Here is a 25811-nt window from a genome sequence, read left to right as displayed (position 1 = left end):
TGAATGCACTGAGGCTCAGATGCAGTATTTTTCTCAAGATCATATGACTAGTTTAGGGGATGAGCTGCATCTAGGACTCAGGATCCTGGCTCCTGGCTCTTTCCATAACCTCTAGGAAAGAAAATGTAAAAATTAGGTTTTCTCAGTGGCTCTCAAGCTTAAACTTTCATTAGTTCTGTTTCCATTTCTGGAAACTGTTCAGGAGAATGGCCAATTGCCTCTACCCAGGACTAGGGAGTCCACCTTGGCTGAGCTAACAGCCTCCAAATGGGCCATTTGGCCACTTATCTGAAGGCATACCAGGAAGAGTATTCAGCATGTCCATTGAGTTCTAGGTTTCTTTTATGAGTAGCTAAGATTGATATTTTTTATAATCTAACTCAATGAGCAATTTATTTTTGTCTATTCTTAAATGAACTTTGTGTTGAGGAGGGGGATGAGTTGTCTATTTTTTCTATTTTAGCCTACTGGTAGGTTTTGTATCTGTCATTGGGAAGGGGAGAGAGAGAGAGAGAGAGAGAGAGAGAGAGAGAGAGAGAGAGAGAGAGAGAGAGACAGAGAGAGAGAGAGACAGAGAGAGAGAGAGACAGAGAGAGAGAGAGACAGAGACAGAGAGAGACAGAGACAGAGAGAGACAGAGACAGAGAGAGACAGAGAGAGACAGAGAGAGACAGAGACAGAGACAGAGACAGAGACAGAGAGAGACAGAGACAGAGACAGAGAGAGACAGAGACACAGAGCTCAAAGGATTTCCCCCATTGCAACTGGTTTTGAAAGATCAAAGGATTCAGGGAAGGATATCAACATTGATATTATGACTTTAACACTAAAATCCCAAGGATAGTTGGGTGAATAATGCTACTCTAAATTGATATGTCACCAAAGGGTTCCTGAGTGTTTTCTTCGAATGCCCCTGTGTATGCAGATACTTTATAGATGAAAGCAATACATTTTTACAGATCAGAAGATCATCGATTTTTCAAGCTGGAAAGGACCTTAAGGAGTCATCTAGTCCGCTCTCCTCATTTTACAGATTTAAAAAATAGACTTCGATAAGGGAGAAGATAGAGCATTCTAGGTATGGGAAGACAACCAGTGTAAATGCATCAGATGGGAGAGGATAAGGCATGGGTGAGGAAGAACTAGAAGGCCAGGCTTTCTCATGGCTAGTGTCAGAGCCAACACCTATCATTTCCCTTCATGCTCTCTTTCTTCCAGCTAAGCTGCTCTACTTGCTATTCCATCAAAATTGGCATGCTTTCTCCTGTCTACGTGTCTTCACACAGGCTGTTACTGATGCCAAGAAGGCACTCCCTGTTCACTCCTGTGCCTCAACGTCCCTAACTCAGTTCATGGGTCTCCTACTTTGGGAAGATTTCCCCAATCTCTTGAGATGTGAGCATTTTTTCCTTCCTCAGATTATTGTGTATTTACTTCCCTATTTTCACGTTTTCTTGACCCCTCTCCACAATAAACTCTTCAAGGGCAAAGATAGTTTTTTTCTCTTGGCATTTTGACTACAGTATCTAGCATGGTGCCTTCCATATTAATAAATGTTCAGTAAGATGTGGTGCAGAGGATAGAGTGATGGGCTGGGAGTCATCTTCCTGAGTTCAGATCTGGCCTCAGACACTTATAGGCTGTGCTCCATTGGCAAGTCACTCAACCCTGTTTGCCTCAGTTTCTTCATCTGTAAAAGGAGCTAGAAAATGAAATGGTAAACCACTTTACTCTCTTTGGCAAGAAAACCTCAAATGGGGTCATGAAACATCAGACACAACTGAAAAATTACTGAATAACAAGGAGGTCCAGGAGGCTGACTCTGATGAATGGCTTGAGCTCGGGAGTTCCAAGCTGCATTAGAGCTAAATTAGATAGGTTATCTGCACCAAGTTTGATACCAATGTGGTGAGCCCCCAGGAGAGGAGGGCCACCACCCACACCCACACCAAATATAGAATTATACATACAAATATACATATACACATGCATATATATTTATTTGTATACATATATTACATATAAAGCAATGTGTATATGTATGTGCACGTTTCTCAACTAATAATGCTCCCCAAATATCTAGCATCTTTGGACCTTCAAGTTGGAGGGGACAAAACTAGATCTAATTGAGAGTGATTATCAGGTTGGCCAAGGGACGGGAAATATCCACATGGGTGCAGTGGAGTTGTTTAGCCTGGAGAAGGGGAGACTTGGGAGAGATATGATAATTATTTTCAAACACCCCAAAGTTTATTCTCTGAAAGGATTTGTTATCCCAATCTTTCACATATTTTTCATGTCATTTGAAGAGGGAATAGGCTTTGTCGAAGCCCAGAGGACAGAGAAGCACCCATGAATGAAAGCAGCAAGGAGGGAGATTTCAGCTCAATATAATGAAAAACTTGGATTAGAATTGTCTAGAAGTGGAATGGATCACTTCAGAAGTCAGGAAGTTTGCTGTCACTGGAAATTCAAAGATCATAGGAACATAATTTAGAACTAGAAGGCACTTTTGAGGCAATTTGCTCCATTCCACCCCACCCAAGTCCCCTTTGATGGATGAGGAAACTGAGGCCCCTAGAGGTGGTGACTTGCCACAGTTCAAATAGGTACTGAGTGGGATTTGAACTTAGGTCCTCTGGCCCCAGGTCTAGAATTCTTTCCCTTGCATTACCACCATACCACTTCAAACTTATCAGTCACAGAAGGCATTCTTGCTTGGATAAGGTTCAATTAGCTGACCTCTGATGTTCTTTCCATCTTTTCGATTCTGTGGTAAAGCTTCTTTTCAGAGCATTGCGGGGAGGGGTAAGGGGTTGCTTTGAAACATCCCCTGGGAGGATGAACTGCCAGAGAACCCTTCCCATCCACATCACCCATATCAGTTTCTTCCCTTCCCCATTTCATCTTCTTCCTTCCTTCTCCCCTTCTCCTCCCTTCCCTTTGCCTGCCTGGCAACCTAGAACCAAAACAACTTTGTAATTAAATGTTTATTTAAAAGTGGTTTGTCCAGGTTCCACTGACCTTCTAAAGGATTTGGCTTAAAGTTTTGAAAATCTCACAAAGAAATGTGACAACTAGAAGTCATTTGGCAAAAATCAATGTCCAAAAAGGAAAGAGGGGAGGAAAGAGCTAGAAATATGGGGGTTGGTTTTGGAGTATAAAATACCGCATGTCATCTTATAATCACATACAAATATCTTCCTTTTAAGCAGTAGAACCCACTCAGCTGTTGCCAACAAAACACCAAATGCTTCTCTTTCTTTTTTTCTTTCTCAGCTTCAGAGAGGTAGGCTTTGAAAGATTGCCTTGATCTCTTTATATGTTGACTCGAAAAATCATCAATTCTCAAAGCAAATGCCTGATTTTCCCCTTTATTACCCAAACTCAACCACCACGGGGGTGGTGGGCTGTAGACAAAGAGATTCTAAAATCTTATTACTCTTTTTTCCCCCAGTACTTAGCATAGTGCTTGGCACATAGTAAGATTCTAATAAATGCGAAATATGTATTGAATGGTTGGCTTATTGTTTCATATTCAAGACTGCTTTATGGGATCATAAGTTTAGTGTGGGAAGGAATTGTAGAACTAATCAAATCTACCCCTCACTCATTTTACAGATGAGGAAACTGAGACACAGAAAAGTTAGGTGATTTACCCAAAGACATATGGGTGGTAAGGAGCACAGTCAGTATAAGAACCACCACTCTCTAATTAAATATGAGCACTCTGTCCACTGGACCATACTGCCTCCTCTCTATGAGCTTGTGATTGGCCCTCCCCTCAGAGTTTGTAAGAGGACTGGTCAGTAGAGATAGGAACCCAGGGATGGTGGCAGCTCTATTTCATCACTATAAACATGTGGTTTCATTTCCAAGTGCTCAAGTGTTTAACGTTTCCACTTCCTCAGGAAAACCTGATTTCTTTCTTGTTCTTACTTTTGAAATGGGACATGTGTTTTTGTTGGCCGGAGTTCAGGGAAGGATTGAAGTAAAGAAGAAAATAGTCCTGACAAGATTTCTGCCTACTTGCCTATCCAGCCTAGTCTTTGGATCCCTTCTTATCCGTGCAGGCCCATAGATCCAGGAATTAAACTCAGGAATTTCTTCCAGCTCCCACAACCCACAGAGTGAGGGGTAATTAGGACACTCATAGCTTTGGTTGTGCGGTCATTCTTGGGTCCTGTGCTGTCCCCACTGACTATGCATTGAGCTTCAGTTGGAAAAATTTGGTTAGATTCCAAGTGTCCACATACCACAGGATCTTAATTAAGAAAGTCTGTTCTTGTTTCATGTCATTCGAAAAGAATGAACCCAGTGACGACATTTGTTTATCTTTACTATCAATATCATCCCAGTTTTGAAGTTTTCTGGGGACTGAAAGTCTTGGTGGAATTAGCTGTAGGTTATGAGATTTTAACCTCTAGAAAAAAAAAATATGATCTGAATGATTCTGGCTCATTTCTACAAAATAGACCTAGTATTTTGTATATTGCTTTCAAGTAGCTTATAATCTAAGAAGAAATAATATTTGCATCTCTTTGGAGTGCTGACCTTGGAGTCAGAAAGATCTTAGTATGAAAAGAAAAAGTAACGAATGTTGGAGGGGCTTTTGAAAAATGGGGACACTAATATACTGTTGATGGAGCTGTGAACTGATCCAACCATTTTGGAGAGCAATTTGGAATTATATCCAGAGAATTATAAAATTGTGTATACCCTTAGATGCAGCCATACCAATGCTGAGTCTATTTCTCAAGGAGATCAGGGGAAAAGGAAAAGAACCTTTATGTTTCAAAATATTTATAGCAGCTCTCTTTGTGGTAGCAAAGAACTAGAAATTGAGAGAATGCCCATCAATTGAGGAATGGCTAAACAAATTGTGTTAAATGATTGTGATGGAATACTACTGTACCATGAGAAATGAAAGAAATGATGAGCAAGCTAATTTTTTAAAAATCTAGAAAGAACTATATGGAATGATGAACAGTGAAATGAATAGAATCAAGAGATATTATACACAGCTACAGATTTAATACTTGAAGAATAATTTGTGAATGTTAGCTCCAGGGAATGAAATGAAAAATGGAAACATAAAAGACATAATTTTTATATACATATCTGTCTCTCAGATGAAGCCTTCTTTGATGTGGGGAGGGGAAGGAGGGTCTGAGACACTTGTAAATAAATTCTATTAATAATAAATAAATTAATTAATATATAAATAAGGGGGGAAAGAAACTCTGAGTTTGAGTTCTATCCCAATTATGTACTAGCCATGTGACAGTGGACAAGTCATTTTACTTCTCTTCTTCATCTATAAAATTAGAATGATAATAAATATGGCAATATGCACCTCATAGGATTTCTAGGAAAGCACCTTTCCTATAAAAGGCATGGAAATGTGAATTCCTTTACCAAAGGCCTTTTCCAATGTCCCATCACAGTATGGAGATGATCCTGGGTTCTATGGGCTATATCATATACTGGGCTATGTCAGTGGAGCGGAAGTTCTGACAGACCCTACTAAATTGGAGAGACTTTGAGTGTGGGACTTAGGACCAACTATGTGTTTGCCATCCAAAGATGCACCCAAGTTCAGAGAAGCTCATCACCTGGAGGTCAATGACCACAGGATGAGTTTTTGGGGGGAAGGGAGGGCAAAGCAACTTACAACTTAAAGGACAATAGTTATCTATTGAGAGGTATCATAGTGTGACAAAAAGACATTAGATTTGGAATCAGAGGACACAGCTCTTCCACTTGTTATATGTATGCCCTTGGATAAATTACTTAGTCTATTTGATCCTTAGTTGCCTCATCTCTGAAAAGAAAAGATTGTATTATATGTCTTCCAAGTTCTCTTCCATTCCTAAAGCTATGATCCAATAATCTATTAAGGCATTGAGAAGGTAGAGTCTACATGGTGGAATGAGTAGCTAGACCAATGAAACTGCATATTTTTTGAAGTATTATTGTTGTTATATAAGAAAAATGGAAAAACACAAGGTCTAATGGGTTAAACCATCACATTTGGGGTGCTGATTTGGGAACACTTCTCCACATCACAAAATCTTAGAGTTGGAATGGACCTCAGAGTCCAATCCAAAGCAGAACAACAACAAAAAGTGTATCACAGTTATTTGTGGTCTTCTTATCTAAACATAGGTGAAACCTAGAAACCCTTTCTCAGAATAATGTTGGGTTTGGGTTTTTTTTGGTAAAGATATTTTATTTTATCAATTACATGTAATAATAAATTTCCACGTAAGTTTTCCATAGTTATATGATCCAAATTCTCTCCCTCTTCTATCTCTCCCCCTTCTCTGAGCTTTCTAGCAAGAATGTTTTAAAATGGGGGCAACTGGGTAGCTCAGTGGATTGAGAGCCAGGCCTAGAGATGGGAGGTCCTAGGTTCAAATCTGACCTCAGACACTTCCCAGCTGTGTGACCCTGGGCAAGTCACTTAACCCCCATTGCCTAGCCCTTACCACTCTTCTGCCTTGGAGCCAATGCGCAGTATTGACTCCAAGACAGAAGGTAAGGGTTTTAAAAAAAAAGAATGTTTTAAAATGCATACAATAGGGTATATAGGAATATAAAGGAAGCCTTTTATAATGAATTATAGTTATCTAAATAGTTAATAGAAAACAAATTTATAGACCACAGGTTAAGGACCCTTTCACTAGCCTGCCTACCTGCAGATCCATAGTCAACAGCCTTTAATCTCTAGTGTCAAGAAATTCATCACCTTGGGATGCATCTCTTTCTATTATTATTGGACACATTTACTTGATAGGAAGTATGTTTTTACATTAAACTAGAATCTGCTTCCCTATAACTTCCTTCTATTGGTTCTAGCTCTGTCCTACAGAATCTCTTATATAGCCCTAAATGAGGGAATCTGTTCCATTTTTGGAAAGCTCCAATTGCTAGTTCTTCACTAACTTAGGGATGCATGATTTCATTGACTAACCCAGATTCCAGTCTACCTAACTTGGTAATCAACCAGTCTTACAGCTGCCAGGAACTAATTATTAATTGTCCATGTACAATCTGGTGAGGAACTTCCTTGGGGTTGGGTTAGTCCACAAAAAGTCTATTACCAGTCTATACTGAGACCCTTCTAGTTCTTTGTATCTTCTAGAACTTTCATTGTATTTACAAAGTCTTTGAGAACCAAGATCACCTTCATTCCACAAGAAGGCAAACACAATAAGATTTTAGTAAAAATATCTCTTATATTAGCTGTCATGAGTTCTAATTCTTTTCTCTAGAATTGCACAAAATAATGCCATTAGTACATGATGATTTTTAAATATTTGAAAACAGCCATGGCGTCACTAAGTCTTTAGTTAAATATCATCAATTTCTTCAACCTTCCTAATGTAACTTTGTTTTCAAACCCTTATATGTCTTGATGTTTTTGTCTCTTTGGATCCTGAGGGCTTAGCACAGTGCCTGGCACATAGAAAGGGCAGAACAGATGTTTTTTGAATGACTTCATAATCCTTGCACAATCTTGGTTCAGTGAATTGAGTATGGCGCTTGGAGTCGGGAAGATCTTGCCTCAGACACTTACTGGCACACTTAACCTCTCTCTGCCTCAATTTCCTCATCTGTAAAATGGGGATAACAATAGTATCTACCTCACAAGGTTGGTGAAAGGATCAATTGAGTAAACATAGTTAAAGTACTTTGCAAATTTTAAGGTGTTACATAAGTGCTATTAGTTATTATTACTATTCTTTGGAAACACTACACTTTGTCATTGCTCCCCCTTAAAATGGGGTTTCTAGACTTGAATATATTTTAGATGTGATCTAAACACCATGGATACTATATCTGACTGGTATACACATTATTAGTGCAGTCTAATATTACATTTGCTTTTTTTAGCAGTCATAGTTTGCTCATATTGATCTGATTATTTAAAACCCTAAGGTATTTTCCCTATGAAATATTATCAAGCTAAATTGCCCTCATCTTATACAAGGTATCCCAAAAGGGTTAGTGCAATTTAAAACTCTAATAGTTTAAATCTGTGCTAAGATTTTTGGGACCCTTGTATTTGTAATATTTATTTTTGAATGTCATTTCATCATGTTATATTCCTCCTTGCTCAGTTTCATCTTGTTTTGGTGCCACCATTCCTATCTATCAAAAGGTTTTTTTAATGTTAATTTTGTCATTCATTATAATAGTTCTCCTTTCCAAATCTGGATCATCTTCAAATTTAATAAACCTGTTATCCATGCTGTCATTCATGCTTATGATTTAAATTTTTTCAGAAACTTAAGAGATAGCTCACGAGCAGCTAGGTGGCACAAAGCCCTGGGCTTGGAATCAGGAAAACTCAGCTTCAGGAGTTCAAATCTGACCTCAAATACTTTCTAGCTATGTGACCCTGGGCAAGTTGCTCAACTCTGTTTGCCTCAGTTCCTCTTCTGGAAAGTGAGCTTGAGAAGGAAATGGCAAACCACTGCACTATCTTTGCCAAGAAAATCCAAATGGAGTCATAAAGGGTCAAGTATGATTGAAATTACTGAACAACAAAAAAGAAACCAGTAGGTAGGACAGTGGATAGAGCACTATGCCTGGAGTCAGGAAAACTTCAAATCCAACTTCACAAACTTACTAGTTATATGACCCTGGGCAATTCACTTAAGCTTTGTTTACCTCAGTTTCCTTAAATGTAAAATGGGGATAATAGCATCTACCTTCCCAGGTTGTTGTGAGGATCAAGTGAGATAATGTAAAATACTTAGAAAAGTGCCTGGCACATGGTAGGGATTTAATAAATGCTTATTCCCTTCCCTCTCCATTAAAGACATAACTGAATGGAGGATCACCAGAGAGCTGTCTCCTTGTTAGCATCATCTACTAATGAGCACTCTCTAGACATACTTCTTCATTTAGCCACTCTATTAACTCCCACTTAACTATTACTATCCCTCCCCCATTTTTTTCCATTTTGGCCCCAAGAATATCATAAGAACAACTCTTCCCTGTTCTTTGCTCACATTTAATTTAATTTAGTAAATATTTATTTGGCTCCTAATATGTGCAAGATACTATGCTATGTGTTGGGGATAGAAATATAAAATATTACACAGACCATGCCTTCAAGAAGTTTACATTTTATGGAGAGGTAGCAGGGAAGAGATATAACTGGTATCTAGGTTAAAGTAAAGTCTGACAGTAGTAAAGAGGAGATCCAGGAAGACAGACAGACAGACAGACAGACAGACAGATAGATAGATAGATAGATAGATAGATAGATAGATAGATAGATAGATAGAAAGACAAACAGATAGATGGACAGGCAGACAGGCAGATGGAAAGATAGATGCTATAGGAAAATATGAAAAGGGAAAGAACACTTTAACATAGGTAAGACCAAGGAAGTCTCACGGAGAAGGTGGCAACTAAACTTAGCCGACAAAGTTTCTGAAAGTCAGAGGTTAAGAAGTACTTTACTGGCATGACGGATGGATGACATAAATTCTCAGAGAAAAGATATGGCACACATTTAGCAGAATAGCTAGTAGCCAAGTTCAAATGGAACGTAAATGCCTAAAGAAAAGTAATATGAGAAATGATTGTAAATATAGATTGGAGTACTAATACAAAGAGCTTTAAGTGCCAGACTAAGGAGTTTGCATTTTTTTCTTTTAGATAATGGGAAGAAATTGAAAGGTTTTGTGCAAGAAAGTAACAAAGTCAGACCTATGTGTAGAGAAGATTATCTTGGCAATTTTGTGATTAATGAGTTGGAGAAGGGAAAGGCCACAAGCCACAAGATTAGTGATAACAAGTCTGTTACAGTAGTCTAGGGTAGAGGTGATAAGGACTTGAATCAAGAGATCCAATGACTGTGAATTTCCATGAACCTGCAGATCTAAAAGCTCTATCAGAAATTGGATTGGTTTGACATAGCTTATTTTTAGTGAACACATTCTGATCCCTTGTAATCACCTCTTTTTATCCCAAGTGTTCACAAACTATTTAATTCGTTATTTTAGAATGAATTTATATTAAGACTATTGGTCTTTAGTTTCTAGAATCTTTTTTTCTACTTTTTGAAAACTAGAAGAATATTTTCTTTTTTGTCTACTCTTTTGACACCTCACCTGTTCTCCATAAATTCTTACTGATTATCAGTAGTAGGTCTAAATGAAGTAAAAATGAATTCCATTTGGAAGAACACAAAAATTTTGAATTTCAGAGGAAATGATGAAAAATAGTAGAAATAATTGTACTGTAATGAAACAGTAATAATCTCAACTATTTGGTACCAGTTTAAAAAAAAGAAAAAAGGAGACCAATGGAACAAAATAGATAAATAAGAATAAAAAATAGTCAAAATAATTAACCCAGTTTAGGATAAAGTAAAAAATACAAATTCTCTAGGAAATAATTCCCTATTTTATAAGAATTGCTGAGAAAACTAGAAAACAATATGGATGAATTAAATTTAGATCAACATTTTATACCATGTACTATATCAAACTCAAAATGGGTATGTGTTTGATCCATTCTGCTCTGCATTTCTGTTTTATGGAAATTCATCCCATTCACATTTGAAGTTATAATTGTTAGTCATGTATTTCCCTCTATTCTATTTTTCTCCACTGCTTTTCCTTCTTTGCCTCTCATTTTACCTTACTCTTTCTCAGAAATCTAATTTTCTTTAACTATTATTCCTCAATCCCCATGCCTTATTCAATACCTCCCCAATTTTCCTTCCCAATCCTTCTAAAATAATCAGGAGAAAGGAAAAGAACCTATATGTTCTACAATATTTATAGTAGTTTTCTTTGTGGTGACAAAGAACTGGAAATTGAGGGGACATCCATCAATTTGAGAATGGCTAAACACATTATGGCATATAATTGTGATGGAATACTATTGCAGGGTAACAAATGACAAACAGGTTAATGTTGGAAAAAAACATGGAAAGACCTACGTGAAATTGTGAAGAATGAAACCAGGAGAACCAAAAGAACATTATAGAGAGCAACAGAAATATTGTTTGAAGAATGACTTGTGTACATCCACTTCTAGAGATTCGTTAAATAGAAATAAGACATAATTTTATGTATACACATATCTTTTTGTCAAATAATGCCTTCTCTTATGGAGGGAGAGTGGAGAGAGGGGGAGTTAACTAGGTATTTTAATGTAACAAATAAATTTTGTTTTTTCAAAATGTATATGTAATCTGAATATTAAAGATACCATGCAAAATTAGAAGAGAATAAGATCATGTACCTTTCATAGTTGTGACTGGACATTCCAAATAAGGAGTTGAGATTACTTAAATAATATATAAAATAAATAATTTTGATTGTATAAAATTGAAAAATTACATACACACAAAAATTAATGCCATAGGTTAAGAAAGGAAGTGTTCAAATGGGGGAAAAACCTTTGTGTCAAGTATCTCTGATAAGGATCTAATATTCATGATAAATAGAGAATTGTTTCAGATATGTAAGACCAAAGGCCATTCCCAAAAAGATATGTTGTCAAAGGATATGAACAAACAGCATTTAAAAGAACTACAGTCTATTAAGAAGAAGATGAATGAATGTTCCAAATCACAAATAGAGAAATATAAATCAAAATGACTCTAAGATGCCATCTCACAGTTGGGAAATAGGTAAAGGAGACAAAATATTAGAAGAGTCAGTCTTGGAGGGGTTGTAGAAAGACAATCATACTAATACACTGTTGGTAGAACTATAAATTGGTCTAACCATTCTGAAAAGCTTTTTGAAATTGTGAAGAAAATGAGTAAAATGTTTGTATCTTTTTAACCTAGAGATTCCACTGTTAGGGTCATACCTTAAAAAGGTGTGGCAAAAAATTTGTAGTAAAAGAAAACTATGCAGCATTTCTTGTAGTGGCAAAAAACTGGAAGTGGAGTAGATAGCCACTGGTTAGGGCATGACTAAATAAGTTATAGTACATAGATATGATGGAGTGTTATTGGGCTATAAGAAATTATGAATATCACATATATAAAGAGGCATGTGACATATGAACACGTGCAAATTGAAGCAGGAGAAAAGAATATATATATATTTCAACAAGATAAAAATGTAAATGAAAAGAGAAGCAACAAGGCAATTATAACTAAATGTTATTAAATTATACTGACAATGTTTGGCCCAGAGAAAAGGTATAAAAAATGACTTCCTCTTCTTTGCAAAGGGAGAGGAATAAAGGTATGGAAGACTAGAGATGGTATCAAATTTTTTCATTGTATTGCTTAGTTTTACTGAACTATTTTTTTTATTTCTTATTCTGCTTGATAAAAGATGGTTTTCTGGAAGGAGGAAGGAAGAAGGAATATACCAGGAAATGTAGGTAACATAAAAACAAAATTTATCCATGGAATTTGCCTTTTAAAAGAGTACACTTGATTAAATAGTTATACCTTCTAACTTTCCTGCAATTATATTGATATTTTGTATATAATAGGTGCTTAATAAATGTTTATTTTTTTAAAAAAGGGAATATTATTTGTAGTGGTTTTGTCATCACATCTTCAAGGTCTTTATATAGCTTAGGCTGTGATGAATCAGAGCTTGGAGGCTTAAACTTGCATATATTAGCTTATGGTATCTGTATGAGCTATGGTTTACCCAGCTTAGGCTTCAAGTCCTTTCAGTGGTGAATGTCCTTCCTCTAACTAGAAGCCTTCTTGGTTCAAGACACATACTGTGTGATAAAGTTTACACAAAATAGTTTTATCGTTAAAAGAGTTTTCAATTGGAAAGGTTTTCTTATTGGTCATTGAAAGACTTAAATGCATATTTTGCTACACCATTTCTTCCACTGTCTTGTTGTGTAATTTGGGACAAACTACTTTATCCCTCTGGGTTTCTTCAGCTCCCTGATCCATAAAGTGAGGGGATAGTTCAAGACACTCACATGTTTCCTCAAGATTTAAAGCTCTATGACTCCAGTTCAGGACCATTAAAGCCACCTGAGACTTGTAGTTATTTTCAGGTGCTCGCCTGAAGTCTAACTTTGCTAAGTAAATGCCTTCTTTGGAAATAGTATAATTAACAAGTAATCCTAGGAAGTAATAATCAAAGTATTTGAAATAATAAACTATTTTCCTCATGCTCAAGTACACTTTGGAAACACCTGTTTTTATTGAAATCCCTGAAGAAATGTGTTTTGTCAGGAAGTGGAAACTGTTTCTTAAGTGTGCCATCTCAGCATCATAGATTCAATTAAACTGTATTCATGGATTTCATAATCTAGAAGGGAGAGGGGACAATAGATACATAAATTACTATGATACAAAATGAAAACTGTTAATTGTACAAGAAAAATAAAAAAGCTGAGTACTGCATGAAGCCCAAGAGAACAAAACCATTGCTAACGTTTGTTGCCATTGTTCATTCATTTCACTCATATCTAGTTTTTTGTGACCCCACATGGAGTTTTCTTGGCAAAGATACTGGTTTGCCATTTTCTTCTCCTGCTCATTTTTACAGTTGGGGAACTGAGGCGAATCAGGTGAAATGACTCTTATACAGCTAGTGAATGTCTAAGCTCCGATTTGAACTTGGGAAGATGAGTCTTCCTGACTCCTGACCCAGCACTCTATCCACTGTGCCACCTAGCTGGCCATGGCTAGACTTGCATAGTGATGGAAGTATCTTGGTTAACTTTATGTTCTTTATAGCATATATTAAAAGATATCGTCCCTCCACGTGTGCTACTTCTAAGTTCTTGTGTTCGAAGCCCTCAATAAATGTTTGTGGATAATGACCATCTGTGATGTAGTAGAAAGATCCTTGCCCCTGGGACTTCAACTTGGATACCTCCTTAGAGTTAGGAGAGCAAGGTTGTTTGAATCTTGACTCTGACACTAGCTGTAAGTGATCTTGAGCAGGTAACTTCTTTCTGAATCTTTTTTTCACCTGTAAAATGACAGGCTTGGATGCTAAGATAATCTTCTAAGGTCCCACTTGACTTTGATTTCCAGGATTCTATGAAAATGAGACAGTAGTGGCTTATTAAAAGCAGGTTCTTTTTGGACATGTGTTTGGTTTAAGTTTTGCTGTAGTCATTTACTGTACAATTACATGTGAGTTTTTTGTAAATAGCCTTTCTTTTTAAATGTTCTTTAATTAAGACTTTCAATAATTATTCTGATCTTTCTCCTTAATTAGTCAGTTTTCCTCCTCTTTAAAGTGAGGGGGTTGACTTGTAATTTTTCAAGAAAAGTTACTAAATTGTTTATACCCTTTGATCCAGAGTTTCTATTATATTATACTTCAAGGAGTTTGTTGATATCAATAAAAGATCCATATATACAAAAATATTTAGAGCAACCTTATTTATGATAGCAAGAAAGCTGGGAACAAAATATTTACCCATTTACTACAGAACAGCTTAACAAATAATGCTCTATAAATGCAAATGCAATATTACTGTACTATAAAAAATGATGAATATGAGCAATTCAGAGAAACATAGAAAGACTTCTGAAGATGTGTGGGGTGGAGAAACCATAAACAAAGAATCAGTGGTCAACATGGAGAATGTATTATAAAGGATGGTTAATTTGTATTCAAGGGGTTTAAGACTTTCCGTATTGAGAGGGGGAAAGAGTGGAGACCTCCCTTCTCAAAGCGGGGTTCAAGAAAGACAGCTGATGTTTAGGGTTGGCTCAGAGAGAGGATAGAGGGTTTGAAGATTTTCCCCCTTCTGCCTTCCCTCCTTAGCTAAAGCTGCTCTCCCCAATTTGATCTTGTCCCTCTTGTCCTTCCTCCACTACTTGAGACCAAAGGGTCTCCCCTTGACTTGTTCACTCACACTCAGCTTGACAATAGATAACTTTTAATATCAACTCAATCAGGTAATATAAAAGGAATAACAGGCAGGGAAGAATAGGAAAAGGAAAGTGGGGAAAGGGGTCCCTGTCTCTATCTAAACCCTTTCTCCTCCCTCCTTGAGTTTGGGGGGAACTCCTGCTAACCAGGATTAGGTTTCTTGTTATTTCCCTAATTTCTTATCCCTTAAATTAAGCAATACAATTTTTGGATTAATATTTAAAATTGGCAAAAATGCATTTCTTTGACTTACATATTAGTTCTTCATTCATGAATCTTTAGGAGAGCAGCACAGTATAGTAGAAATAGCACTGGTCTCAGAGAGTGGAGATGTATTCTGATTGATGCAATTCAATTCAGGAAACATTAAATGCCTTCTATGTGCATGACTTACACTAAGGTGGGCTCTGTGGTTTAATGGCTGTTATCTGGGGACAAGTCATTTTACCTCCATAGTGTATAAATGGAAATGTTGTGCCTTTGAACTACATCTCCCAGCATCACTTTTCTCTTTCATCCCCACCTTACTGGCTTGCGTATTGTATATACATATTGTATATAGTTAGTTGTGCGTAATTCCACCTCTTGCCCTCTTCTCCCACATGCGTGGTCTGAGAAAGCCCCTCTTTACTGTAGGTCTTTTTCTTTCCTCTACTTCAAGAGTTTATTAATAAATCTTATAAACATATACTTGGAGTAGTAGATATTAATTTTCAATCTTAAAATAGACCTCAGTTTACTCATTTGGCAAATGAGGAGGATAGACTGGTTTCTCAAGTACCTTCCAGTTTCCAAATGCTTTGAGTCTATAATCTGAAATAAACCAATGCTTATTGGCAGATTCTACAATATAAATAAACATTTTGTTGTTAAATCATTTCAGGCATGTCCAATTCTTCATGATCCCATTTGAGGTTTTCTTGACAAAGATACTGGAATGGTTTGCCATTTTCTTCTCCAGCTCATTTTACCAATGAGGAAATTGAGGCAAACAGGGTTAACTTACTTGCCCAGGGTCACACAGCTAGTGGTTTTTAATTTCCTTCTCTAGCTCATTTTACAGAGGAGGAAACTGAGGCAAACAGGGTTAACTGACTTGCCCACAGTCACACAGCCAATAAGATTCTGAGGCCATATCTGAACTCAGGTCCTCCTGACTCTTGGACTAGCACTCTATCCAATGTGCCACTTAGCTGCCCTATAAATATGCATTACTTGGTTGTGATAATAATAGTTGACATTTCCAAAGTGTTTCATGGTTTTGAAAAATGCTTTCCTCTCAGCAACCTGCTGAGGTAAATAATAGAAGTTGTTATTGTGAGGCAGGTGGTAAGACAGCTAGGTGGATAAAGAACTAGCATTGGAGTCAGGAAGACCTGAATTCAAAAATGACTTTGGACACTTACTAGTTGTGTGGCTCAGGGCAAATAACTTTAGTGTAAACCTTAGTTTCCTCATTTATAAAATGGAGAGAATAGTAGCATCTCTCCCCAAGGGTTGTTGTGAGGATTAAATGGGACAATATTGTAAAGCTCTTAACAAACATTGAACTGTCGCTAGCTACAATTATCATTCCCATTTTGCACCTAGAGTGAGATGTTGGAACCAGTCTTTGACTCTCTGGTCCCTTGACTCCAACTCCAGTGCGCCATGTTTAAATCTCAATCTCGGGTATCTTAGTACATAGCAGGGAGGAAGACATACTGTTGGGTGGGACAGGAGAAGGGAGAAAGAGAAAGGAGTTTCTTTCCTGCTCTTCCCACCCTGAAAGCCTCCTGCTCTGTCAAAGCCATCAAAAGCAATTGCCTTGGAACTGTGCCTGGAGTTCTTCCTAACAAAGAGAAGATACTTAATAAATGTTGGTTGATGGTGTTGTTTAAGCAAGCTGTAGAAGCAGAGAGTAGGGAGAGGGGTAGGGAAACTCCTATTCATTCCATCTGATCCTAGGGTCACCCACCTCTGATGAAGGTCCACCAGCAAGGTTGTTGGGTTCAAAGTGTGTCTACATGTCTATACACATAGCAGCTAACATTCTCTCAGTGAGATGGAGGGACCTAGACACTGGCATTCCATCCCCAAGGAGATACTCGTGCCAAGCCTAACCCTGGCTCTGGGGATTGTATTTTCTGCCTTCCCTACTGAACTCACTGACTCCACCACTGGGGATTTCTTGTCTGTCCTTGGATGTCCTGGAAATAATTTCCTCAGCTTTTGATAAAGGCCTGAGATTCAGTAGAGTTGGCCTTCCCAGAGTGCCTTGAGGTTTGGCATCATTTCCCTGCACGTGCTTAAAGGGCTTATATGCTTAGTTTTGTAGCCCCTTCTGTCAAGTCTGACTCAACCTCTTGATGCTTCCTGCTGTCTTCCCTGGGCATTTCTCTTCCAAAGGAACCAAAGTCTTTATACTTGATTTTCTTTCATTTTTAGTGTTTTAGGCTTCAAAGATGGGTCCATTTATCTTTATTTGGGAGAAGAAAGGAGGACTAATTGGTGATTATCCATCACTGTATTTGTTATGTGGCCTTGTCAGTGATTTTTGCTCCATGGGATTATTCCCACAGCTTGGAGATGGATGTAATTGTGGCACTGGCAGCTTGTGTAGGCCTCACATGTCTGTTTACGGTATTATGTGTTTAGAACAGACTTGTTTCCATACTGACAGCAACTGCCATATGGCAGGAAGAGAGTCTGTCAGAAGAACCCTTCAGGAAACACAATATGGCACATGGAATTTCATACTTGTTTTTAGGACCTGGGAGAGGGGAAGAGTCTCTTTCAAATGATATAAACTGTACGGTTCTCTCCCCCCACCCTTTAATTTGAAGAAAGTGAAGTTTGACACAAGGTAATTCACTCTGGTTCCCTTGTTAGGAACAGGAAAAGTCCAATGATTGCAAAGAGAGCCCAGGTTTTTCCCCTTTGTGATGTGTTCTTGTTCTGGGAGCTCACACTCTATTTGAAGGCTCTCCGATTTAATTCCCTTCGACAAGCATTTATTGGACATCTCTGTGCCAGGCCCTATACTGAGAACTGAGAGTACAAAACCAAGGCAAAACAGCCCTTGTCCTTACATCCTTACATAGCTTATAGTCTTCTGGGGGAGAGATAGCATGTACCCACATAAATACAAACAAAAGCAAAAATAAATGCAAAGTTACTGGGGGTAGGTGGAGAGTAATCCTCTGGGATAGGACAGGCAGGAAAGGCTTCATGTGGTATATGTGTTCACTTGGTCTGAGCCTTGAAGGGATCTAGGGATTGCAAGAGATAGAAGGGAAGGGAGGAAGCAGCCCAAACATGGAGGATAGCCTAAGCAAAGACAGAAACAGGAAACGGAATGTCACGTGCTAGAAACAGACCAATTTGGTTGAAATGTAGAGTACTTGAATGAAGAGTAATGTGAGAAAGAGACATTATGATGATTTTTCTCAGGTGAGAAAGAGACGTTATGATGATTTTTCCTCCCTGAGTCATTGTCAGTAATGTTTATTTTATTTATTTATTTTTTAAACTTTTTTTTTATTACCATGCAAAATGAACTTCCATATTGGCCATTGCTGTAAGAGCAAATTCATACATAACTAAAATCACAAAATAAAACCATAAACACACTGACCTGAAAGAGGACTCTACTAATTCTTCCTCTGGAGGTGGATGGCATTCCCTGTCATAAATCTTTTAGGATTGTCCCAGATCATTGCATGGTTGAGAGTAGCCAAATTTTCACAGATAATCATTGTACAATGTTGCTGTTACTGTGTACCATATTCTCCCAGTTCTGTTTATTTCACTTTTCATCAGTTCCTGTAGATATTTCCAGTTTTTTATGAAATGATTTTGTTTATCATTTCTTCTAGCACAATAGTATTCCATCACCATGTGCCACAATTTGTTCAGCCATTCTCCAATGGATGAGCATCTCGATTTCCAATTCTTTGCCACCACAAAAAGAGCTGCTATAAATATTTTTGTATAAGTAATTCCTTTCCTCTTTTTTATTGTCTCTATGGAAAACAGTCCCAGTAGTGGCATTACCAGATCAAAGGGTAGGCATAGTTTTAGAGCCCTTTTGGCATTGTTATAATAGATTTTAAATGCTGAATAGAAGAGTTTTCTACTTTGCCCTTGTATCATTTTTGTAAAATCCAAGATTTAAAAATTTTTGAGAGAAAAGCTCACCAACTCCTTCAATTAAGTAAGTGAACTATTTGGAGAAAGTGCCATAAAGAAACCTACACTGCATCAAAAGATCCAAAATGAATGTTGGGATGTAATTGATTGAACTGAAGGGGGTTAATAATAGTAAACACATTTATTCTGAATGTAAACTCTTATGCCAAAGGGAATTGCCCCCTAATTGGCTTTTTGTCAATGCACCCAGCAAACATTGGTTTTGCTCTCTCTCTTCTATTTCCCTCTTATCTCCAACTATTGTAGTTTCCTCTTATAAAGTACAATATTATATGCACCTTTAGCTAGAAGATCTTTAGAGATATAAGCTAGTTATGTTAAATGACTCATTGGGGAGACTAGTCTCCCAAAGAATCATGGGGGGTAGTAAGAGTTTAAATTTAGGTTTTTGACTAAATATAATTTCTAAAGTAATATTGTGGTCGCTGATTTAAAAATATCATAGCTTAAGTCAAAATGACTTTTAGCAGCTTTATTTACAAAGAGATGGAGAGTGTGAAAGTGGAAAAAATATAAGAAGGTAGAGAATTGTCTAGCCTACCACCCTAAGTGCTGCTCCTGTGTCTGGCTCAACCCTGGGAGGGCTTCCCCAAGTCTAATCTCCAGGTGGATTTCCTGATAATCCTCAGCCAGAGGTCCCATTGGTGTCTTCAGCCAGAGTTCCATCAACATAGACTCCTACAAAGCCAAAACAGGAATCTCAGCCACTCACCCAGCAAGTCAACACAGGATCCAAGGAAAAAGTCTCCTCCAAAAGGGATCTCAGCCATTCACTTGAAACACCAGGAAGGGAATGAATCTCCGGAACCAATCTCTCCAGAAACGAGGAAAGGAATGAATGCTAGACCATGCTTTTCTTTTTATGCTCCTTTTTTCCATGTCATTTCCTGTCACTTCCTGTCATTTTCTCTTCTTCACAGAAACCAATGGCAGTCTTTCAATTTGCCTAGCACTGCCCAAGGTGGGGGTGGCAGTAACCTTTGGAGGTGTGAGATTACTATAATAAGTGATTCATGAACTCTCATACTTAGTGTTAAGTAGCGGTACTTTAAGTTCTTGATTTGATTAGCTAAAAATAGGCAAGGAGAGAGTTAATACTATCTTCTTACTCTAGAGACAATAAGAAATCATAGAAGATTCTTAGGCAAGGGAGTGACATGGCCAGACATGTACTTTAAGAATATCACTTTGGGGGGTAGGGTGGGCAGCTGGGTGGCTCAATAGATTGAGAATAAGCCCCAGAGGTGGGAGGTCCTGGGTTCAAATATGGCATAAATCACTTCCTATCTGTGTGACCCTGGGCAAGTCATTTAACCCCCATTGCCTAGCCCTTACCACTCTTCTGCCTTAGAACCAATACTCAGTACTGATTCTAAGATGGAAGGTAAGGTTTTTTTTTTTTTAAAAAAGAACACCACTTTGGGAAGGCAGAGTTAAGATGTTAGAGTAAAGGCAGAGACTCATCTGAGCTTTCTCAAATTGCCCTCCAAACAACTTTAAAATAATGCCTTAAATAAAATTCTGGAGAGACAATAAAACACTGAAGTAATATAATTTTTCAAGCCCAAGATAACTTGGGAGGACAGCAGAAAAGTTTTGTCTCACTGGGGTGATAGATAAGCCAGAAGTGGGCATTGGAGGTCCTTACATCAGTGGCTGTGGCTTCAGGAGCTCTTGGCTCCAGGTAGCAAAAAGGTTGGACAACTGCTCAAAAGGAGATTACAGGGGACCCTTTGGTGCTACTGGGTATAGGACCTGCTGTATTGTTCATATACATTTTCTGGTGGCATTCCTTTGTGTGGGGAGTGATTATGGCCCCAAAGATGTGGAGATTTTTATCATAGTTTCAGGGTGCTCACTGAGAGAAGACAGACTCAGGTCCAAGACAAAATGGAGCACTGCAACCACAGGAGAGCAGAAATCTGAGTTGCATTCTAGGGTCATATGGAGCAAAAGCATATGTGGCCACAGGGGAGCAAGGGTCTTGGTCACATTACTAGGGCAGAGAAGAGTATTTGTGGTTGTTCATACCACACTTCTCTTTAGATGACATCAATTAAAAGAACCCAAAACTTAGACCCTCACAAGTAACCCTGAAAACAGAAGCACAAAAAACTTGAAAATTGAGATGGTGTCTCTTCTACCCTGGGAGCAGAACCCAACTTTAAAATGTTAAAAGTTAAGAAATGGGCTAAAAAATGAGCAAATAACAACAAAAAGATTTGACCATAAAAGATTATTATGGTTATAGGGAAGCTCAAGACACAAGTTCAGAAGAAGATAACAAAGTCAAATCAGCCACAGCCAGATCTTCAAAGAAAATATGAATTTGTCACAGGCCTAAAAAGAATTCTTAGAAGAGCTCAAAAGGAATTTTTAAAATTGAAGAAGAGAAATAGTGGAAAATAAGAGTAATGCAAGAAAATTATGAAAAGAGAGTTGATGGTAGAGGAACAATTCCTTAAAAATAGAATTGGTAATTAGAAGCTAATAGATATCAAGAAACAATAAAACAAAATTTAAAAGAATGAAGAAATAGAAGAAAACATGAAGTATCTCATTGGAAAAGCAATTCACCTGGAAAATAATTAATTTAAGAATTATTGAACTTCCTGAAAGCCATAAACAAAAAGAGAGCCTAACATCATATTTCAAAACATTAACATGGAAAATTGCTCTGATTTTCTAGAGTCAGAAGGTAAAATAGAAATTCAAAGAATCCACCCAGCATTTTTTGAAAGAGACCCCCAGGAAAACTCCCAGGAATATTATAACCAAATTCCAGAGTGCCCAAGTTAAAGAGAAAACATTGCAAGCATTCAGAAAACAATTCAAATATTGTGGAGCCACTGTCAGGATCACACAAGATTTAGCAGCTTCTACATTAAAATATTGGAGGGCTTAGAAAATGACATTCTGGATGGCAAAGGAGCTAGGATTACAACCAAAAATAACCTACCCAGAAAAACTGAGTATAATCCTTCTTGGGAGAAAGGGATATTTCATTAAATAAAGAACTTTCAACCATTCCTGATTAAAAGACCAGAACTGAATAGAAAATTTGACTTTCAAATACAAGTCTCAAGAGAAGTATAAAAAGGCAAAAAAGGAAAGAGAAAGCAAAATGGATTAAAAAATTTAAATTGTTTACCTTTCTATATAGGAAGATGATACTTGTAATTCTTAAGAATGATAACATTATTAGGTCAGTTGCGAGTATATATAGATAGAGGGCATGGGTGTGAGCTGACTATGATATGATGATTTTTAAAAAATAAAGTTAAATGGTAAGAAAGAAATAGTAGAAGGTGGTAAATTATCTTACATAAAAGAGGGGCTAAAAGAAGAGTTTTTATAGTAGAGGGAAAGATGGAGGGTGTAGACAAAACAGTTTACCCTTGTTAGAATTGTCTCAAAGACAGAATAACATATACACTTATTTGGTATAGACATCTATCTTGTCCTACAAGGAAATAGAGGAAGGAGAAAAGAGAAGTGGGTTACTAATAGAAAGGAGAGCAGATTGGGGGCAGTGGTAATCAAAAACAAAACCAACTTTGAAGGAGAGACAAGGTGAAAAGAGAGATAGTGAGACAGAACCAGAAATATAGGCTAAGAGACAGAAACAAAAGGAAAATAGGATGGAGGGGAATACACAGTAATCATAACTATGAATTTGAATGGGATGAACTTACCCATAAGACAGAAGTAGATAGCAGAATAGATTAAAAAATGGAATTCAACAATTTGTTGTTTACAAGAAACACACTTGAGGCAGAGAGACACACATAGAGTAAAGGTAAGGGTTAGAGCAGAATACATTATTCTTCAGATGAAGTAAAAAGAATATAGGGGTAGCAATCATGATCTCAGACAAAGTGGAAGCAAAAACAGACCCAATTAAAAGAGATAAGATGTGAAACTACATTATGCAAAAAGATGCCATAGGAAATGAAGTAATATCAATACTAAATATATGCACCCCAAATGGTATAGCATCCAAATTCTTGAAGGTAAAGTTAAATGAGTTGCAAGAGGAAATAGACATAGATTAAAACTATACTAATGGAGCACCTTAATTTTTTCCTCTCAGAACTAGATTAATTTAATCAAAAATAAATAAGAAAGACCTTAACAAAGATAAATAGAATTTTAGAAAAGTTAGATGTAATAGACCTCTGGAAAAAATTGAATGGGAATAGAAAGGATACCTTTTTCTTAGTGGTACATCACACCTATACTAAAATTGACTATGTTTTAGGGTATAAAAGCTTATAACAAAATGTAGAAAAGCAAAAATACTAAATGAATCCTTTTCAAATCATCATTCAATAAAAGGCCTTGGAAAGAGAGATTAAACATTAATTGGAAACTAAATCTAATCCTAATGAGTAAGTGGGTAAAAGAACAAATCATAGAAATAATAATTTCATTAAAGAGAATGGCAATAAGACAATATGCCAAAATTTATGGGTGTTCATCTATCCTTTTCATACAAATTGGACATTAGTGTAAATTTCCAAGGAAGAAACCATTTTTTCAAATCTTAAAGTTCCCTACTTACTTATGGAAAGACCTATACAAAACAATGCAAAGAACTAGAAGTATATTGTACATTTAATTACAGCAACATTTTAAAAATGATTTTCTACACATACAAGTATTTGGCATGGGTATCAGAAAGGGACATCAAATATATTGTTGATAATTTGACAGCAATACTTGTATATTGTTCTATTTTTGTTGCAAAAATGATTAATCATGAAATAAAATAAGAAGGAAGTTTCCTAAATAAAGGGATAAAGAGGCCAGACCAACATAAATGGTATTAGGTAATGGAAAGAACACTGAATTTGAATTTAGGCAAACTAGCCTGAGTATCAGCTCTGCTTACTCTGTGACTTTTGGAAATTCACTTTACTTCTCCGGACCTCTTTTCTGACACCTTATATAAGCATTTTCTGTTCTAAGGATCTTTATAGCTCTAATAGTTCAAGCTAAGAGGATAGGTCAGTCAGTTAATCAGCTGCTATTTATTAAGTACCTACTATGTGCCAGGTACTATGAGGAGTGCCGGGAATGATGGCAAACAAGAAAAAAAAATAGAAAAACAACCTTTGTTCTTATGGAGCTCCTTGAGCAAAACAACACTCACACAGTTACGCAGAAACTTATGTTATGCAGGATCAATTGGACATAGTCTCAAAGAGAAGACTTAAAAAGAAGAAGAAATGACAAAGGCTTCTTACAGAAGATGTGATTTTAGCTGAGACTTGAAGAAAGCCAGGGAAGTCAGGAGGCTGAGATAAGGAGGAAGAGCATTCCAGGCAGGGAGCATAGCTAGTGAAATTTCTTGTAGTTGGTAGATGGAGGGTCCTATGTGAGGAACAGCAAAGAGGCCAGTGCCACTGGATTACAGAATCTTCTCCCCCTTTTGGTTCATTAGAGTAATTTTATTTTAATACCCAATTTAGGTGCCACTTTCTCCATGAAGCCTTTCATAATTGTTTTCTCAGTGCCCCCCTCCAACTGAAAGTAACCTCTCTGTCTGCTTCTCTTCTAATGCTCTGCCTGAATCCTTCCCTTAACAGTTCTCATACCTTCTCTTATATGCTCGTTATTTGGTCTTGTGGCACACGTGCCATTTCCCTCTTATTAAAGTACAGTCTCTCTGAGAACAAGGTTTATCTTGTGTCTAGTATAATGCCTCATTCATAGAGGTGATTAATAAGCATTTGGTTTCAATGGAATCAAAACATTTTGTGTCACAAGGGGATTTAAAGGCACTCAGTTCTCCTAATACCCAGTCCAATGTTTTTATATTAGTTTGATGACCTTGGGCAAGTCACTCTCCATCTTGGGGCTTTATTTCCACATCTTTGAAATAAATGCATTAAACCAAGTAGTCCTGAAGCCTCTAGCTCTAAATCCTATGCTCCCATGAAATTGTTTCTGTTCCAGTTTATTCTCAAGAACGTTGCTAAGACTTAACTATCTCAAACATAGCCTGATACCAATATCCCCCTTTTCACCATGGATTTCTTTTTTATTGCCTCTAGACAGAGATTACTGTAGTCTGTGCGACAAGCAGCCAATTGGAAGACTTCTTTTCCGACAGTTCTGTGAAACCCGGCATGAGCTGGAGTGCTGTATTAGGTTCCTTGACTCCGTGGTAAGTCAATGCTGTTGATATTTCGGAAGCTTTGTTACACTTTAGCCCTTGATGATAAACATGTTAAAATAACAACCTAATCCTCTCAGTTCAAAAGGACAAAGAATAAATCATTTTTTGGAAAGAAGTCCTCAGGACTGGCTTAGCTATATTTAGTTTGATGAAAAGGATCTTGGGCTGCTGGTTAAGAGAGCTGGGTACAAATTCTAGGATCACCAACAAGCTGTGTGAGCAAAACAAAGTTACACTCTCATTCTGGACCTCAGTGTTCTTATCTTTAAAGTGGCAGAGCTGGACGAGTCACTGGATGATTTCTAAAGTCCCTTGAGTTCTTGCTTTGTGCAAATTTCATGCTTACCAGGGATGTTGGGATGTTGGGTCTGCCTCACAGAATCATAGAATCTCAGAGTTAGAAGGTCCTTCAGAGGCCATCTAGACCGACTTTATATGAAGCAAGAATCCTTTCAACAACATGATCAACCTTTGATCCCATTATTATTTATCTAGCTAGCTACTGTTTGAAGATCTCTAATGGTAAAGAGCTGATTGCCTTCAGAACAGAATATTCAATTGTTTGATGAGTATAA

At 37.2% G+C, this 25811-nt stretch overlaps 1 protein-coding gene across 2 annotated transcripts in view; it reads left to right on the top strand.

The window, feature by feature from the left end:
• GRK5 (G protein-coupled receptor kinase 5) overlaps positions 1–25811 on the top strand; it is a 334138-nt gene that overhangs the window by 200115 nt on the left and 108212 nt on the right. For both annotated transcript variants that reach the window (XM_001376878.4, XM_007478919.2), the window contains one exon: positions 25112–25224. In XM_001376878.4, coding sequence (XP_001376915.3) covers positions 25112–25224 — 113 coding nt within the window. The remainder of the gene's footprint in view (positions 1–25111; positions 25225–25811) is intronic.

Source organism: Monodelphis domestica, chromosome 1, assembly GCF_027887165.1.
Source record: "Monodelphis domestica isolate mMonDom1 chromosome 1, mMonDom1.pri, whole genome shotgun sequence".
NCBI lineage: Eukaryota > Metazoa > Chordata > Mammalia > Didelphimorphia > Didelphidae > Monodelphis > Monodelphis domestica.
This window is presented reverse-complemented; position numbering and strand designations above follow the sequence as displayed.